The sequence below is a fragment of the Bubalus bubalis genome, chromosome 1 (genome assembly GCF_019923935.1).
Source record: "Bubalus bubalis isolate 160015118507 breed Murrah chromosome 1, NDDB_SH_1, whole genome shotgun sequence".
NCBI lineage: Eukaryota > Metazoa > Chordata > Mammalia > Artiodactyla > Bovidae > Bubalus > Bubalus bubalis.
This window is the reverse complement of record NC_059157.1, coordinates 116,903,379-116,923,140: the sequence shown is the minus strand read 5'-3', so window position 1 is coordinate 116,923,140 and position 19,762 is coordinate 116,903,379. Positions and strand designations below refer to the sequence as shown.

At 35.6% G+C, this 19,762-nt stretch overlaps 1 protein-coding gene and 1 non-coding gene across 10 annotated transcripts in view; both read left to right on the top strand.

Annotated features, from left to right (window-relative positions):
• DLG1 (discs large MAGUK scaffold protein 1) overlaps nt 1–19,762 on the top strand; it is a 262,255-nt gene extending 242,493 nt beyond the window's left edge. For all 9 annotated transcript variants that reach the window (XM_044943013.2, XM_044943017.2, XM_044943038.2 and 6 more), the window contains 4 exons: nt 1,566–1,738; nt 10,502–10,611; nt 16,632–16,723; nt 17,908–19,762. In XM_044943013.2, the coding sequence (XP_044798948.2) occupies nt 1,566–1,738; nt 10,502–10,611; nt 16,632–16,723; nt 17,908–18,014 (482 nt within the window). In that variant the 3' untranslated portion in view covers nt 18,015–19,762. The remainder of the gene's footprint in view (nt 1–1,565; nt 1,739–10,501; nt 10,612–16,631; nt 16,724–17,907) is intronic.
• On the top strand, nt 1,972–2,097 carry LOC112587486. The gene has a single exon (XR_003111994.1). It is a non-coding gene; the product is annotated as a small nucleolar RNA ACA64 (small nucleolar RNA).

The window sequence follows — 19,762 nt, the reverse complement described above, 5'->3', positions numbered from 1 at the left end:
ACCAAGTACAAAACAAAATACCAATTACAACAGATATAAACTAATATATATATTAGTTATCTATAACTAGATAACTAATAAGGACCTACTGTGTAGCACAAGGAATTCTACACAGTACTCTATAATGACCAATATGGGTAAAGAATCTATAAAGAGTGGATATATGTATAACTGAGTCACCTTTCTATACAGCAGAAATTAACACAAAATTTTAAATCAACTATATACTCCAATAAATTTTTTTAAAAGATACTTTAAAGATTCGATGTATTTGGAAGTTGTCCATTTTTAAATGATGGGTGTATCTAAGAAACCATAACAAGGAAAGTTAGAAAATATATGTAACAGAATAAAAATGTTACCAGAATTTGTTGCATGCAGCTGAAGATGCTCAGTGCAACTACATACAATGTGGAATTTTGAATAATATCCATTATTTAATGGACACTATCATAAAATCTTGTGAAATTATGAACAAAATCTGCACTTTAGTTAATAATACTGTATCACTGTATACTGTTTATTTCCGGGGGTTGGCGGGGGTGGTTTTTTTTTTACAACATAGTATTTATTCTCAGAATTGGATTAGAAGTTTCAAGTCTCATTCAAATTTTTTTTTTTAAATCACCAAGATAATAAACTTTCTAGTCTTTTAGCAGTAATATTAGATGCCAAAATACATGGAATTATATCAAATTTTGAGAGAATATAAATTAGAAATCTAGCATTCTCAATCATACGAAGTCACACAAGTGGAATTAAAATGTTATAAATTTTTTAGCTAGGCAAAAATTCATAAGTTTTCTTATATATATATATATTATATGTACCATATTATTTATACGTATATGTGTGTGTACAAAAGCTTTCCTACTACACTTGATAAAGTCTTGAGAAAGAAGAACAAGAAAAGACATGGGAAATTTGGAAAACAAACTAAACGAAATGGGAGTACTGAATATGAAATAGAAAAAGTGAACAAACTAGATAAAAGTAAAAAATCATCATATAGTCCAGTTGTTTTTAAACATGGATGCTTGTTAAAAGCACATCTGGAGCCTTGGAGGAAAAAATCAATACCTGAGCATTTGTATTTTTCAGAAAATTCGAATATCCATATGGATTTTAAAAATTACATGGTTTTATGTTAAATGGTAGTTTTAATGATAGAGAATTCTGTTATTTTCTGTTGACCAGTCATAATACAGTGGTATTAAGTGAATAATAGTTACATAATCACAATAGTAAAAGGTGTTTTTCAGTCTTCACAGTCAATAATCAGATAAAAAATAAAAGTTAATTATAATCACAATCCATAACAGAAGCATAATTAATCTAACAATATGAAGTAATTGCATACAGTTTCGGGGGCTCAGTAGAGTGATATGGCAACACATTACCATTGTTTAGTGGTTTATATTTACTGTATTAGTTATTCCTCCATCCTTCATATTATTGTCACTTGCAATCTCTGTTATATTGAACTTTACAAAACAGTTCTTCAAGTAGTAAATGGATTTCCTGTGCCTTTTAATATTAAACACTTAAGTTCTTTTCTATTAAAGATACAACTAGACCAAAACGAGATTATGAGGTGGATGGAAGAGATTATCATTTTGTGACTTCAAGAGAACAAATGGAAAAAGATATCCAGGAACATAAATTCATTGAAGCTGGCCAGTATAATAACCATCTGTATGGAACAAGTGTTCAGTCTGTGCGAGAAGTAGCAGAAAAGGTAAGTATCAAAGTGATCTCAGAATGAAGTTTCTAACCAGATACACCTTTGACAGTATGAAAGAATGATGAGATAGAAACTTTTAATTCATGTTTATAAAAAAGAAATGTAGGTGCATGTTGCAGCATTGATTAGTTTAAGCAGTGTTATAAATTTATTCAACTAAATATTAACATTTAGGTTAATTTTAGAAAAATGTAAGATAAAGTAGATAAAGAAGATCAACAGTCAGTGTTGGTTGAAAATCACGTTTGACTTTGGCCATGGCCACAGGTGAGATTCAGCACCCAGAGCCACTAGGGGCCTTAGCTCACTGCCTCTTCTCCATGTGGGGAGGTGAAACCCAGGCACTGACATGCAAAAAAAAAAAAAAAAAAATCAACTGGGAAAATAAGAATAGAAATGATAACATAAGTCTTTCTTAAGAGGCCTGTGTCATGTGTACTCAGTCATGTCCGACTCTTTGCGACCCTATGGACTGCAGCCCACCTGGCTCCCCTGTCCGTGGAATTTTTCTAGGCAAGAATACTGGAGTGGGCTCCCATTTCTTCCTCCAAGGGATCTTCCTGACCCAGGGATCAAACCTTTGTCTCCTGCAACTCCTGCATTCACAGGTGGATTCTTTACCACTGAGCCACTTGGGAAGCCCCCTGTTGAAGAGGGGTGGGTGATTATTTTGAGGTCCTGTCCATTTGCTAGAGATTGACCTTTTGTTTAGCGCTAGCTTTCCAACATCTAGCATAATTAAGAAGCTAAGATCAGCAATGTCCATCAATAAAAATGAACCAGATGTTCAAGATAAGTGTGAGTTGCTCTTGGTACTGAGACTAGACAAAAATTTCCCCTGAATGGTCATTTAATAAAAGACAGAGTGGAAATTCTCAATAACACTGTAACAGCAGCAGATTTTTTGAAAGCAGTCTGATGATATATTGACCTTGGGTTAAAGCAGTCTTAATGGTGAAGTCAAAACAGTGTGCTCCAGGTGTGCTGCTTGACTTAAATAATTTTGGGGCCTAGAGAATAAACATCAACAAAGTATTTTATACCTTCAAAACTATATAGTAGTTTAAGATTCAGTCATGAGATATCTACAAAAAATACAGCAGTAATTCAGCATCTCAGTTTTCCATCTCTTAGTGTTCCTTTTTCTACTAAGAGGTTTGATTAATTCTTAATTAGAACTAATAATTAGAGCTAATTCTAATTAGTTTAAAAATCATAAAAATGGACATGGTCAGTGATGGCAGGAATTTGGGAAAATAGAAAATCCTATTAGATATTATTAATGGGGGTAAAATTAATAGAACTTCATTTGAGAATAATTTGGCAATACCAAATAAATGTATACAACCTGTGACTCAGAAATTCTACTTTTTGATATCTAAGTAGAGGTTTTGATATCTAAGTATGTGTAATGATATGCATAGTAGAACTTTACAGTAGTGAAAAATTAGACTCAGCAAAGGAGAATGAATAATTATTTATGCATGCAGTAGGATGCAGCAGCTAAAGTGAATAAACTAGAATATCGACTAATTGTGTGTAGCCACATTAATAAATCTCAAAATTGTAAGTCAATAAAGTTGTAAAAGATATATACAGGATGACACTATTTACGGAGAAGGCAATGGCACCCCACTCCAGTACTCTTGCCTGGAAAATCCCATGGATGGAGGAGCCTGGTAGGCTGCAGTCCATGGGGTCGCTAAGAGTCGGACACGACTGAGCAACTTCACTTTCACTTTTCACTTTCCTGCATTGGAGAAGGAAATGGCAACCCACTCCAGTGTTCTTGCCTGGAGAATCCCAGGGACGGGGGAACCTGGTGGGCTTCCGTCTATGGGGTCGCACAGAGTCGGACATGACTGAAGTGACTTGGCAGCAGCAGACACTATTTATATAAACTTTAATTAACATAAAACAGCCTAAATAGATTATTGATACATATTTTGTGTTTTTATAAATGTATTTTATGTTTTCATTAACTTAAAAACAGGCATAGGTATAATAAAATAAACTATGAGGAGATATAGTACAGCACAAGGAATATAATAACTATAAATAGAATATAACCTTTAAAATGTATGAATCACTATGTTTTATACCAGAAACTTCTGTAATATTGTACTTATACAGTATTGTGGGTTGCTCTTTCCTACTCCAGGGGGATCTTCCCAACCCAGGGATCAAACCCACATATTTTGCATCTCCTGTATTGACAGGCAGATTTTTTACTACTGCATCAGCTGGGTTGCCTAGTATGCTCCTTAATACCCTTAATTTGGCTAAAATAAAAGTACCTCTTAAATGTGACTACATTGTCTCTGGTTGTTTTCCTATTCTATAGCTTGCGTGTGCACATGCTCAGTCACATCCAACTGTTTACGAACCCATGGACTATAGCCCACCAGGTTCCTCTATCTGTGGAGTTTTCCAAGCAAGAATACTGGAGTGGGTTGCTATTTCCTACTCCAGGAGATCTTCCCAACCCAGGGATCAAATCCATGTCTCTTGCATCTCCTTCATTGGCAGGTGGATTCTTTACCACTGAACCACCTGAAATAGTATGAAATCATACGCTGAATATCTTTATATGAATAAAATTCAAAACTTAGTTGAAATGGATAATTTCCTGGAAAAATACAGTTTACCAAAATTGACCTATTAGGGATGAAAAGAGTTATAGAAGAAAAAGTCTTTAGAAGAAATAGAGCAAGTTAATCAAGGAACTATCCCACAAAAAGCATAAGGTCCAGATGACGTCATGGGGGAATTTTAACAAATCTTGAAAGGTTAGATCATCCTAAAGCTCTGTAAATACCATTCAAGAGCATTCTTTTTATGAAGCAAATCTAATATTGATATCTAATCCTGATGAAGACAGTGAAAATTACAGACCAATGTTACTGATAAATATTAATACAGAAGTATTAAATATTTTAATAAACAGAATCCAATACCACATTGCAAAAATAATATACCATGACCAAGTGGAATTAAAGCTATTTAAAGTCAGCTCAATATTAGGAAATCCATTAATGTAATCTATTACATTAACAGATCTAAAGAGAAAAAAATATATTCATAGATACCTGAAAAGCATTTGGTAAAATTCAGTACCTCTGCCTGGAGGAAGAAATCTCAAAAACATAGAGATTATTATTTTTTAAAGAGTAAAAGGAAAAAGATTGAGATGGATGGATTGATAATCTTCATTTTAAATCCTTAATGGGAAGAACACTGAGACAGTGCCATTATGATGAGGAGGAAGGCAAGGACGTCCGTCTCTACTACTACTCAAGGTATTGTCAGTGCTGTTACACAATACAGATCAATCAGAGGCATAATAATTGGAAAGAAAACTGTCTCTGTTTTCAGATATTATAGTATTCCTGCTGCTGCTGCTAAGTCGCTTCAGTCGTGTCCAACTCTGTGCGACCCCACAGATGGCAGCCCACCAGGCTTCTCCATCCCTGGGATTCTCCCGGCAAGAACACTGGAGTGGGTTGCCATTTCCTTCTCCAATGCATGCATGCATGCTAAGTTGCTTCAGTTGTGTCCAACTGTGCAGCCCCATGGACAGCAGCCCACCAGGCTCCTCTGTCCACGGGATTCTCCAGGCAAGAATATACCATAAAAAATCTATTATAAAATTTATTTGATAAAATATAAATTTACTATAAAATTAAAGACTATAAAATCAAAGACATAAAAAAGCTAGAGTAAGGTAGCTTATAAAATTAATCTGCAGAGATTAATAGGTTTTACATGAATAGTAATCAGAAGATGATAGAGAAAGCCATATTTATAATAGAGGAAATAGAATGTAAAATACTTAGTAAACTTAATAAGAAGTATTCTGACTTATATGAGGAAATCTGTAAAACACTCCTAGAAGAGTATTAGACTTGAACAAATGAAGACATCCCTTGTTCTTAGCTATGACAATTCAACATTATTAAGTTGCCGGTTCTAAGCTAATTTATATATGAACACAATCCCGATAAAAATGACTACCAGGTTTTTTATGAAGTTAAAGAAATTGAATTGAAGTTCGTATAAGAAGCCAGGACAACACCAAAAAAAAAGCTACAAGAGATTCTAGCCGTACCAGATATTAAAGGATACTATGAATTCTTAACTAAAACAGTCTGCTCACGACTGAAGCGACTTAGCAGCAGCAGCATGGCCCATGAATAGGACAAAGAGTTGAGTAGATCCAAAGAAAAGAAAATCCAGGAAAGACCCAAATACATATGAAAATACAGTATATGATAAAGGTGCAATCTCAAGTCACTGGGGCTTTTAATAATGGACTTTTTAATAAATAGAACAACTGAAGAAAAGATACATTAGAACCATACTTCACACCATATGCAAAAATTGGCTCTAATAAAGTTGACAGGCTTCCCTGGTTGCTCAGTGGTAAACAACCCACCTGCCATGCAGGAGACATGGGTTCAGTCCCTAGGTCGGGAAGATCCCCCAGAGAAGAAAATGGCAAGCCACTCCAGTGTTCTTGCCTGGGAAATCCCGTGGACAGAGGAGCCTGGCACGCTGCAGTCCATGGGGTCGCAAAAGAGTCAGACACGACTTAGAGACAAAGCAACAATAATAGAAGAAAATATAACCTGGGCATAGGAAAGATTATTTAACCATAAATCAAAATTCAGATGCAGTAAAAGACTGATAAATTCTAACCATATGAAAATAAAAAGACTTTGGCTTGCAAAGAAATTTTTTCAAAAACTAATATAAAACACCATCCCCAGTGTCACAAAACAACTGATAAAAAGCCTGCAAGCCAAGGGGTGATATTCTCAAAATATTAAACACACTTAAAAATTGAGGGACTAAAGACCAAAATCTAACAGAAAATAGACAAAAGATATAAATAATTCACACAGAAGTAAGATTAAAAAAAAAATTTTTTAATGATAAATCAAGCCTAAGATGAGTTACCTACAGAGGGAAGATTGGAAAGGATGAGAGAGAGGGATTGAGGAAGAATGGGTGGAGGTGTAGCAATTCTCCAAGTATACCTTTTTGTATAATTTTGACTTCAGCACTATGTTAACGTTTTGTATATTCAAACAATAAAAAGAGAAGATAGGAGAAAGCAGAATGATATATGAACAAACTAAATCTAATCTAACTATTTCAAATAGTTATTTTTAAATTAATTTTCAGATAACTTCATTGAAGAAGGGAAGGGGAAAAGTCTTAATCCCAATAATCTTTGAAGATAGGCTAAAAACAGAAAACCTGTGAACAAATACTGAACTCTAGTAGGTTTGTTTTTCAGAGTGGTATGGGATAATAGGTCTGAAACTAATATATGTTTTAGAGTTGAGCAAATAATATATTTACGGTTCATGGGAGGTAGATTTCTCACTGTCAATGCAGGGATTTTAGAAATAAGGTAAGGATAGAATAAACTGTGATAATTGGATTGGAATTAGAGATATGAATGTAAATCCATACATCTTAATATAGTAGATATAGAAAATACAAATGTGTGTATATATTTTCTTGCTCTGTCCACAAAGAAGGCCCAAAAATGATGACTCTCAGTAATACCTATGGCACCCCACTCCAGTACTCTTGCCTGGAAAATCCCATGGATGGAGGAACCTGGTAGGCTGCAGTCTATGGGGTCGCTAAGAGTCGGACACGACTGAGCGACTTCACTTTCACTTTTCACTTTCATGCATTGGAGAAGGAAATGGCAACCCACTCCAGTATTCTTGCCTGGAGAATCCCAGGGATGGGGGAGCCTGATGGGCTGCCATGTATGGGGTCGCACAGAGTTGGATACGACTGAAGCAACTTAGCAGCAGCAGCAGCAGATCTTGTTTTCTAAATACTATCCTCCATTAAAAAGATCCAGAACTCATTAGAATTATGGCTGATTCCATTGGGAAAGTACAAGATCAGCCTAGAATATTTTGCTATGCCAAAAACTAAGGAAGTGCTTAATGAATGATACAAGTATTCCAGAAAGACACTGAAGTCAACCTGTAAAGTCCCCCAGTGGCCAAGTTTGGAAAAATTAAAATATTAAAATGATACACAGAATAAGAATCTAAGAGTTCACAATGGTATAAGTAAATACATGAATAAATAAATAAGTGGATGTAAGGGAAGCTTTACCTTACATTATTAATGTCTACTAATAAAAGAGGGAGTAATGGAGTTAGATCTCTCTTGACAACTACCATAATAATTGTTTAAGGCAAGAGTCACCAGTGTATGCTAAAATTATTGAGTGAATTAATTACTGTCTGATGAGAAACAGGATATTTACATAATTTCAACATATCCTTCCCCAAAATACTTATCAATTATAAAAGGGAAATAGTAGTCTTACAGTGGTGAAATCTGACAGACAAAACCTTTAAAAAGTGATCAGAATTAACATCAGGATTTCCCTGGTGGTCTTGTGGTTAGGAATCTGTCTGTCAATGCAAGAGACATGTATTCGATCCTTGGATTGGAAGATCCCACATGCCAAGGAGCAAACTAAGCCCTTATGCCACAACTACTGATCCCACACTGTAGAGCCTGTGCTCTGCCACAAGAAAAGCCACTGTAGTGAGAAGCCCAAACACCATTATGAAGAGTAGCCCCATTCGCCACAACTAGAGGGAAAAAAACCTGCATACAGCAACAGAGACCCAGCACAACCAGAAATAAATTAAAAAAAAATTTTTTTTAATTAACATCACTAAAAAAAAGTATTAAAATCACTAGTAGACATCATATGCTTCCTGGACTGAGCATGATGGACTGAGAAAGATGCAACATCTTTTCTGTACTGTTGCTGTCAAAAATGTGTACCTGCCATCTGATGAGAAACATTAGGCAAACCCAGGTTGAGGCATATTCTCTGAAAAAAATATCCAGTACTATCAGAAATATCAAGATCATGAAAGAGACTAAAGAATTGTGCCAGCTGGACAGAGACTAAAGACACGTTACAACTAAATGCAGTGTGTTGTCCTGGACTGGCCGTAGAGCAAGAATTTTTTTTTCCTTTTGTGGTAAACGATACTAGATGACCAACTGAAATTGTACTGTGGTTATGTAAGAGATGTCATTGAGTTCAGGAAGTAAGGAGTAAAGAAGTTATTATGTCTACAATTTGTGTACATAAATAGAGAGGGATAAAATAAATAAGATATAATACTAATGTTTCAGTGTAAACTTTTTTAATTTCTAAGCAATCAGGTAAAACTAATATTTAATAAAAGCGGGTGATGGGTACATGTATGTCTGTTATTTACTTTTCTGTGTGTCTGAAGTATTCATACAATATTAATTTTTTTTTATTTTAAATATTCCTACTAAATTGAAATTACCATTCATTGAACTAGATTCAAGCCCTTAGATTTCAAGATGCATTATGGGGGAGTACCTGATTTTAGTGCTAAGTCACTTCAGTCATGTTCAACTCTTTGTGACCCCATGGACTGTAGCCCACTAGGCTCCTCTGTCCACAGGGATTCTCCAGGCAAGAATACTGGAATGGGTTGCCATTTCATCTTCTGGGGATCTTCCCAATCCAGGGATCGAACCCAGGTCTCCCGCATTGCAAGTGGATTCTTCCCTGTCTGAGCCACCAGGGAAATGTTATAATAAAATCTGTTTGATAAATTAGAAGTGAAAGTGAAGTCGCTCAGTTGTGTCTGACTCTTTGCGATCCCATGGACTATAGCCCACCAGGCTCCTCCGTCCATGGAATTTTCCAGGCAAGAGTCCTGGAGTGGGTTGCCATTTCCTTCTCCACGGGATCTTCCCAACCCAGGGATCAAACCCGGGTCTCCCACACTGCCGGCAGACACTTTACCATCTGAGCCAAGGGAAGGGACAAAAATCTTCAACATATGTGGTTAGTGAAAGTTGCTAAGTCATGTCCTACTCTTCAACCCCACGGACTATACAGTTCATGGAATTCTCCAGGCCAGAATACTGGAGTGGGTAGCCTTTCCCTTCTCCAGGGAATCTTCCCAACCCAGGGATGGAACCCAGGTCTCCCACATGAGCCACCAGGGAAGCCCAAGAATACTGGAGTGGGTAGCCTATCCCTTCTCCAGCGGATCTTCCTGACCCAGGAATTGAACCAGGGTCTCCTGCATTGCAGGCAGATTCTTTACCAGCTGAGCCACCAGGGACCCTATTTAACATGGAAATACTCCTCTTTAAGAAAAACCTTAATGGCCTTTGGCAGTAAATTTAAGTAAGTCAGGAAAGTTTCTTAAATTCAGAACTGGGGTTTTCAAATGTTCTAGTTTGTGATAAAGTTTTCACTGCTCCCCATCAAGATGAAAAATAGGATAGGATAGTGGTAATATATATGCAGTTTTAAAAAGTCTTCTTTATCTTAGGCTTTTACCTTCTTGTTTGATCATATATTCTTTTATAAAATGATTATGATAAGATGGTAACTTTAGGATATATTTTAGTACCCTTTCTCAGCAAAATAAAAGACAGGAACCCCATATTGGTTGTCATTTTGAGCGATTACTGGTCTGTGGAAACTGCGTTTTTATTCCTTTTTAAATGTAATATTTGAGAATGGAAAATTAATTATCTATAGTCATTATACATTGTCTTCATAATAGAAATGACAGATGTGCTTAAAGTGAACAGAATCCAAACATATCAGAACTAAGATTTTGTATTTCTAGGAAATATACTTGTGATATAATTGAAAATACTTGGTTCACTTATTTTTCTTCTCTATCCCCTATATTTTAGGGCAAACACTGTATCCTTGATGTGTCTGGAAATGCCATAAAGAGATTACAGATTGCACAACTTTACCCAATCTCCATTTTTATTAAACCCAAATCCATGGAAAATATCATGTAAGTATAAATTCCTAAGGCACAGCCTCTAAGTACAAATCCAGTCTCTGTTACTTATTAGATTGGATAATTTACTTACCCTTCTTGCATCTCAATTCCTTTGTCTGTAAAATGCAGATAATAATAGTATATCCACCTTTGAGGGTTGTCATGAGGATTAAATAAGCACTCACGATACTATCATAATCAATATTAATATACTATGTATTAAGTAACATTGGAATTTTTAAGTTTAAATAATCACATGGATCTACTACTACTTAATTAGGTGGTGCAGCTCTGATTAAGAGAATCAAATAATATATAACTGTTTATCTAATAGAGGACAAAAAATAGAATTTAAATAAATACTAAAAGAGGGGAATGAGCAAATAGAAACATGATATACAGATAGTAAGATAGTATAAATTAACCCAAATGTTTAATTAATTAAATGCTAGCCTAAATGGTCCAATTAAAAGACAAAAATTGTCAGAAGAATGAAAAATAAATAACTATATGTTACTTTTGTAGAAAAGGAAAAATATCTTTACCTTTTACTCCTCTAGGTTCTCAGCTGGGCCTCTAACAAAAGGCAAATTAACAGGAGAAAAGCGTGCAAATCTACATTTTATGGTCACATAGGACGCTTCATAAGGAAATGAAAACTCAAAGAAATAGTTAAACCTGAACACTTTTATACTAGGTTAGATGAAGAGTGGAGAGTGATGGGGAAATGTGATAGGACCAGAGGATATGACTTAGGAGTAGTAACCTGGTGGAAACTTAGTAAGGCTTGTTCATTCAAATTCTCTTAGCTTCCCTCTGTCTTCAGGGATAAGGATGCTGCTTTTCTTTAGATATAGGGAGGTCACCTCTCACATGAGGGTCTTCTTGACCTGCTTCAGAGAAAGGTCAGAGAGTCCCTCCTGCACCTGTCATTTTACACATTCCTTCAACTTAAAATGTTCATTATACCAAAGTGTCATATTTTGGGAAAGTGTATTTGGGAAATATTTGGGAAAACCCATCAGTCATATGACAGATTTAGTCTGTGAAAAGGCTGAAAGAGAAGGGGAAAAAATGATATACCGGAAAACCCACAAATTAAAGCTGGTTTATGCTACTTTCAAAGTATACTTCAGGTAAGAAGTATTACTAGAGATAAAGAGGGACATTCATAAAAGTTAAAGTTTTACTCCATTAGTAAGATACATTTATACGTTTGCTTTGCACCTTGAGTAGCACAGTAGGAGTGTAAATTGGTATATCCACATTGGTAAACTGTTTACAGTATCTCCTAAAGCTGAACATATATACATTACTTAGGACCCAAAAGTCTCATTTCTAGATATACACTCAACAGAAATGTTTACCTGTGTTTACAAAGACAAGTACTAGATTAGACAGAAATACTATACTAAATAACGAGAAACTTGAAATTATCCAAATGCCCATCATATGTACGTGAATTATAACATATTCACACAATGAAATATTCTACGTTAATGGGAATGAACAGTCTCTAACCACACACAAAAGTATAGAAGAATCTGATAAATACAATTTGAGTGAAACAAAAATCCAGACCTAAAAGTATATGTATATTCCATGGCCCCAAATTTAATCATTATAAAAATCAAATAGAGGTTACTCTTTGAGGGTTGGTTGGTGACTGGAGTGAAGATACTCATGTGCCGAGGTAATGTGCTCTATCTCAGTCTAGGTACTGGATATACAGGTAAGCATAAGTTGTTGAAAACTCATTTATGATATTTGTCTTCTCTGTTTGAGAATTATACTTTAAAAGATCTGAAGAAATAGAAAAGGAAAAAAAGAATCTAGGCCTGTATTACTAAAGAACTTAACTCTATTATGGAAAGCCTTCCTACAAATAAAACACTGAGCCAAGAGAACTTACTGAATTCTACCAAAAACTAGGAAGCAATACTAGTCTTACAAAGATTCTTCAACTAATTTTATAGGCATTAATTTAATACCAAAATCTGTCAGATATTTCACAAGAAATGAAACTGACAGACCAGTCTTACCATGAATATAGATGCAGAAGTCCTTACCAAAATATGAGCAAATTGAATCCAGCAGTTTTTATAAGATAAAATATAACAGCCAAGTTGGGTTTATTTAAGGAATGCAAGGCTAGATTCACATTTGAGATTAATCCATGATAGAGGTAGAGAGAAGCTGGAGTAGGAAGCACCAGGAATCCATCTCCCCACCTAGACAACAGTTGGGACTTGCAGAATTTCTCTGATGTGACTACAGTTCATCCTTGAACATCGCAGGTTTGAACTGCATCAGTTCAGTTCTGTCTGACTTATTGCCACCCCACGGACTACAGCACGCCAGGCTTCCCTGTTCACCAATTCCCGGAGCCTGCTCAAACTCATGTCCATCTAGTCGGTGATGCCATCCAATCATCTTTTCCTCTGCCATCCCCTTCTCCACCTGCCTTCAATCTTTCCCACTGTCAGGGTCTTTTCTAATGAGTCAGCTCTTTGCATCAGGTGGCCAAACTATTGATCAGTCCTTCCAGTGGGTCTACTTAAACATGGATCTTCTTTCAGTAGTAAATACTGCAGTACTACTCAGTCTACAGTTGACTGTGTGGATGTGGAAGTATGGATACAGAGGAACCAAGTATATGGAGGGCTGACTGTTAAATTATACACAGATTTTCAACTGTGTGGAGGGTTGGCATCCCTAACCCCAGCCTTGTTCAGGGGTCAGCATCTGCCAGTGCAGGGGATGCAGGTGCAATCCCTGATTGTAGAACCAAGATCCCATATGCCTTATAGCTAAAAAACCAAAACATAAAACAGAAGCAGTATTGTAACAAATTCAGTAAATACTTTAAAAATGGTCCATGTCAAACAAAAATCTTTTAAAAAAAAATGGAAAGGATAATCTGTTTAACAGATGATGCCACGAAAGCTTCGTATCCACATGCAAAAGAATGAAGGTGGACCCTTACCTAACACTACATACAAAAGTCAGCTAAAAATGGATCAAGGCCCTAAACATAAGACAGTAAAACTCTTAGAATGAAACATAGGACAAAAGCTTCACAACATTGGATTTGGCAGTGATTTCTTAGATATGACACCAAAGACACAGGTAACAAAAGAAAAAAGGGAGGTTAGGTTAGACTTTGTGACTGCTTAAAGCTTTTTATATCAAAAGACACTACCCACAGAATAAAAAGGTAATCCATAGAATGGGAGAAAATATTTGTAAATCATAGATCTGATAACAGATTAAAATCCAGACTATATAGAAAACTAAAACTCAACAACAGCATAAAACTCGATTCAAAAATGGGGGTAGGACTTGAATAGATTCCTTTCTCCAAAGAGGATGAGAGAAACAAATGGCCAGTAAGCACATTAAAAGATGCCTGGCATCACTAATCACTAGGGAAATACAAATCAAAGCTACAGTGACATACCACCTCACACCCATTACCATGGCTACTGTCAAAAAGCAGAAAATACATGCTGCCAAGGATGTGGGAAAACTGGAACTCTTGTGTAGGTGGGAATATAAAATGGTGCAGCTGCTGTAGAAAATAGTATGGGACTTTCTCAACATACTAAAAATCAGATTACCATATGATATTGGACCCAGAGATCCAACCTGGGTCTCCTGCATTGCAGGTGGATTCTTTACCATCTGAACCACCAGAGAAGCCCCTTTACCACAGTTTTTAAAGTAATTTTTAAAAATCAGTGTATTATAGAAAACAAACATGATAATTACCAAAGGGAAGATGGAAAAATGAATTAGGAATTGAAGGATTAATAAGTACACGCTGCTGCTGCTGCTGCTGAGTCGCTTCAGTCGTGTCCGACTCTGCAACCCCATAGACGGCAGCCCACCAGGCCCCACCGTCCCTGGGATTCTCCAGGCAAGAACACTGGAGTGGGTTGCCATTTCCTCCTCCAATGCATGAAAGTGAAAAGTGAAAGTGAAGTCACCCAGTCGTGTCCTACTCTTAGCGACCCCATGGACTGCAGCCTACCAGGCTCCTCCATCCATGGGATTTTCCAGGCAAGAGTACTGGAGTGGGGTGCCATTGCCTTCTCCGAGGTACACACTACTATATATAAAACAGATAAACACCAGGGACCTACTATACGGCACAGAGAACTATATTTAGTATCTTGTAATAAAATAAAATGGAAAAGAATCTGAAAAAGTATTTATAATATATATATATGAAAAGAATATATGTACACATATAGATAAAACAGAATCACTTTGCTCAGCACCTAAAACTAAGAGCATTTTAAATCAGCAATACTTCAGTTTTTTAAAAAGTCAGTGTAGTGTGCCACATTAACAATTTTACAGGAATTCCCCTGGCAGTCTAGTGATTAGGACTTGGTGATTTCCTGTGGTGACCCAGGTTCAGTTTCAGTCCCTGGCTGGGGAATTAAGATCCCACAAGCTGCACAGCACATCCCCCCCCCCCCCAAAAAAAACAGATTTTAGTAAAAAAAGCTCATTTTAATGTAAAAAAAGCATTTGGTAAAATTAACATTTATTCATGACAAAACCATTTTGTAAACTATGAATAAAAGGGAATTGTCCTTAATCTGATGAAAGTCATCTACAGAATATCAAAAGTAAAAGTGAAGTCACTCAGTTGTATCCGACTCTTCGCGACCCCATGGACTGCAGCCTACCAGGCTCCTCTGTCCATGGGATTTTTTCAGGCAAGAGTACTGGAGTGGGTGCCATAATCTGATGAAAGTCATCTACAGAATATCAAAGCAGATGTCATATCTGAAGGTGAAACATTGAAAGCTTTCTCTCTTAAGTTGGGAACAAACTTTCATATATCCATCATCCAGCTGTAATATAATTATCACCTACAACTAATCTTGTTTATCTATCCCAACACCTCCTTAACCCTCCACTCCAGATTATTTTGAAACAAATCCCAGACATTGTATGATTTCATCCTTACATCTTTATATGTATTTGAAAGATAAAATTCCTTGTTAAAAACATCACTGTGTGGAGAAGGAAATGGCAACCCACTCTAGTGTTCTTGCCTGGAGAATCCCAGTGACGGGGGAGCCTGGTGGGCTGCCGTCTATGGGGTTGCAGAGTCGGACACGACTGAAGCGACTTAGCAGCAGCAGCAGCAGCTTTTGTTCTATCTTGTACAGAAAACAGTAATAGTATCATTGAATATGTTTTTTTCAGAACCATATAAATATGTCTGTAACATTAATACTTCCTTTGAGACAAATATAAATTCAAAAGAGATTTTATTTAGAGAAACTGTTCTAACTAAAATTGTTTTCCTTCACGTTAAGTGTATATTTAGATTCATAATTGTTGAGAGAAAAGAATTCACTGTAAAATAATGCCAACCTATATAATGCTATAATAAATTATTTTGTACTTAAAAAAAAAATCACTGTGATGTCACACTGAAACAGTAGTTCCTTGATAGCATCAGATAGTTCATATTTTCTTGTTTCTTAAGTTTATGTTTTTTCAGTTTGTTTGAATCAAGTTCCAAACAAAGTCTGTTCATGACAGTTTAAGTTTAAGATCTGCAAATTCTCCCTCCCCCATCTTTTCATTTTTTCTGTTTCTTTGTTGAAGAAACCAATTCACTTACTCAGCAGTTTGACCCAGACTATTTTGCTGATTGCCTTCTCATGGTATTATTTAATGTGTTCATGTATCCCCTTTACTACCTTATAAATTGGTAAGTAGATCTGTAAGTCATATTTTAATATGAGATTTTCATCACAGTCAAAACTGACAAATTAATGTTTGGGTTTTTTTGGATGTCCGGAACTAATGTAAGAAAGTGTTGAAACCCTTCTGTCATTCCAGATACAAAGCTACATGGTCAGTGACCGAATATAGTTTGCAATTACATTACAGTTCTCAACAGATCTCAGCTTTTCATGATTTTATATATGTCTTCTCTCCTTTGTCACCTTTTTTCAGAAGTATTACAGTGTAATTATTAATTTCTAAATTTATTTGCCTAGGGAAATGAATAAGCGTCTGACAGAAGAACAAGCCAGAAAGACATTTGAGAGAGCCATGAAACTGGAACAAGAATTTACTGAACATTTCACAGGTTGGCATTATGTGTAGATGTTTGTATGATAGAATTTTGCTTTGGGGCCATAAGAATTGACTCATTGAAATAAATTTTGAACTATGTCCACAATTACCAGTAGTAATAATAAGTGCTATCATTTTCAGAATAATTCATCTAATCTAGGTTGTAGTGATGAAGAATCTTGAAAATTAGTGTATCTTAGGTTGTTGATACGGAGAAGGCAATGGCACCCCACTCCAGTACTCTTGCCTGGAAAATCCCATGGATAGAGGAGCCTGATAGGCTGTAGTCCATGGGGTTGCTAAGAGTCGGGCATGACTGAGCGACTTCACTTTCACTTTTCACTTTCATGCATTGGAGAAGGAAATGGCAACCCACTCCAGTATTCCTGCCTGGAGAATCCCAGGGACGGGGGAGCCTGGTGGGCTGCCGTCTGTGGGGTCGCACAGAGTTGGACATGACTGAAGCGACTTAGCAGCAGCAGCAGCAGCAGGTTGTTGATAAGGACAGCATGTATAGGAATAACTCATACTGACCAGATTCTTCTTATGATACTGATTTTTCTCTTATCCTGTATAAATTTTGATCCATTTTTAAGATATTTGTTTAGAAAGAGAAGAGTAGAGAGCAGTTGCCAAATTCAATTCCCAAATTTTATTCAAGTTATTCCTTAGGTATCTTTGGGTAGGTTTTTGTTGTTAATTATTTGCTTGAAATAATGATTAGCTTATATTTGGTGTTCATATTATTAATAAGTACCATTAAGTATCATGGAATTGTAACCCAAGTATTTTTTTGTTAAGGATTTTTTAATAATTTCAGACTTAGAAAAATCAGAAGAATAGTACCAGCACTTACATATACTCATATTCCACCACCGCTAACATTTTACCACATTTATACTTTTTTATGAAACATTTAAGAGTAAGTTGCAGATAGCTGTTCTTTTGCCTCTAATTACTTCAGTGTCTGTTTCCCAATTGTACAAAGTAAAAATCACCAAGTCTTGCTTTTTGATAAACTTTTGAAATAAAATGTTTTCCATTTTACAAATAGGAAAATTAATAAAATGAGCTTTTTACTAGTTAAACAATACATAAACAGTATTTCTTCCTGAATAAGTGATTCTGGTTATTTTACAAATAATTGTAATGGTGAAGATAAGCAAATAATGGAGGTTTCTGATTCTATCATTACAGCTATTGTACAGGGAGATACGCTGGAAGACATTTACAACCAAGTGAAGCAGATCATAGAAGAACAGTCTGGTCCTTACATTTGGGTTCCAGCAAAAGAAAAGTTATGAGGACTGATATTTCTGTTTCTCTTTTCCACAGTCTCATTTTCTGCAACACTTCTTTGTCCTTTCCTTCTTGAGTCTGTCTTCATTACTTCTTTCTTGTTGAATCATATCCCACTCATCATGGTCTGCAGTTGCACTTATTTTTGATGTCTTAGTGTCTCCCTCAAGTTGTACTGTTGGTATTATTTCATGTCACTGTTGGTTTGTGGCCATTTTTCACAGCTGAAGATGGAATGGCCTGACCAGCTATTAATAGGATTTCAGGAGACGGGGTAATTGTGGTAAAATTCCTTAATGTTTAAGGGAAAGTAACTTTAAGAGATTTTCAGAAAAGCTTTATATACATTCTTTCCAAATTTCAATATAAATGAAAGAAAAGTGGTTTTAATCAATGATTTAGTGAATTTTGAGCAACAATGCACGCTTAACTTTAATAGCATGGTTTGGCCAATATGTTAACTCTCAAGTCCTTTTCTCAATTGACTCTGTTATCAAAGCAAATATTTCATACAGACAAATAACAAAAATATATGTCTCTTAATTTCAAAATTAATATCTGAGTTAACTAATAATTTCACAAGGGATATTCATTTTTCATAAGCGTTCTTCTTAAAGTCTTTTATTATTTGAAGTTTGTTTTTTTTCCTCCCAGTAGATTTGCTAGGAATAACAGTGTTTAAATGTTTTTAATCTACTTGTGCAACACTATTTATAGTGTCCTACAAAAGTTGTTCATACATAATGATCATCACATTTTCTGAATTGAGGCCATGTTTAGGTGCTTGGGGAGCTCACCTTTTACACATAAGGTTGAGAAGAATTCATGGACATAAATATAAAACAGACATTACAGTGGTGATGTAGTATTCATTATGGCAGTGGGAAAGAAGTCCAGTAAGTAGTCTAAAACTTTAAATGCATTCTTAGAGGTCAGATTTTAATGAATATTTTACCCACAATAACTGACTATTTTGTTATAATAAAATATATATATATAAATATATATAAAACTTTCTTTAAACTCTGTAACTATGGGAATTATTTTCTTTACATAGTTGCACACACACACAAACATATATATGTATATTTAAAATATATTTTTTCTTTTGCCACCTACTCTTTTTGTTTGGTTTTTAAATTAAATATTAATTGATTAGACTTTATCTTCCTTAATCATGTGAAGTGAAAATGAGAGTATGGTGGTGTGGAAAGAAACCTTTAGGGAAATTAGGTTATAAGTAAAAACATGGGCATGTTCTCCTCTTTTCTATAAAAGTTTTCAGATGGTTCCTGGTTGGTTTTTTGTGGGGGGTGTTTTTTCAGGGGGGTGATTTTTCGTTGTTACTGTTGTTCTGTCATTGGGTTTGGATTTGGTCTCCACCTCTTTCCAGTTCTTCTTTATTCATAGGCAAAAGCCTCATGTGTATGAGTGTTTTCCCCTCAGACTGCACACCTTTCATCTCTTGTAGCTGCTCTGCCGTAGAGTTGCACAGATCTTCATGGTGAGCAATTAAGAAATTTTAGTGAAAAGTAGATAACAATTTCAGAAATCAGTTTCTCTGGTCTTTTGTAATACTGTTTGGCTTCCCATGGCTTTTTTTGGAGTTGTTTGTTGAATATGTGTTTTTGACAGCCTCCTCATTACAGTTTCTTAAACAAATGCATACTGGTTTGTAAAGAATTATTGACGTTATCCATTCCATTTATGAGAAAGAGGAGAACAGCTAATAAACTTTATTGTAAAATCTGTA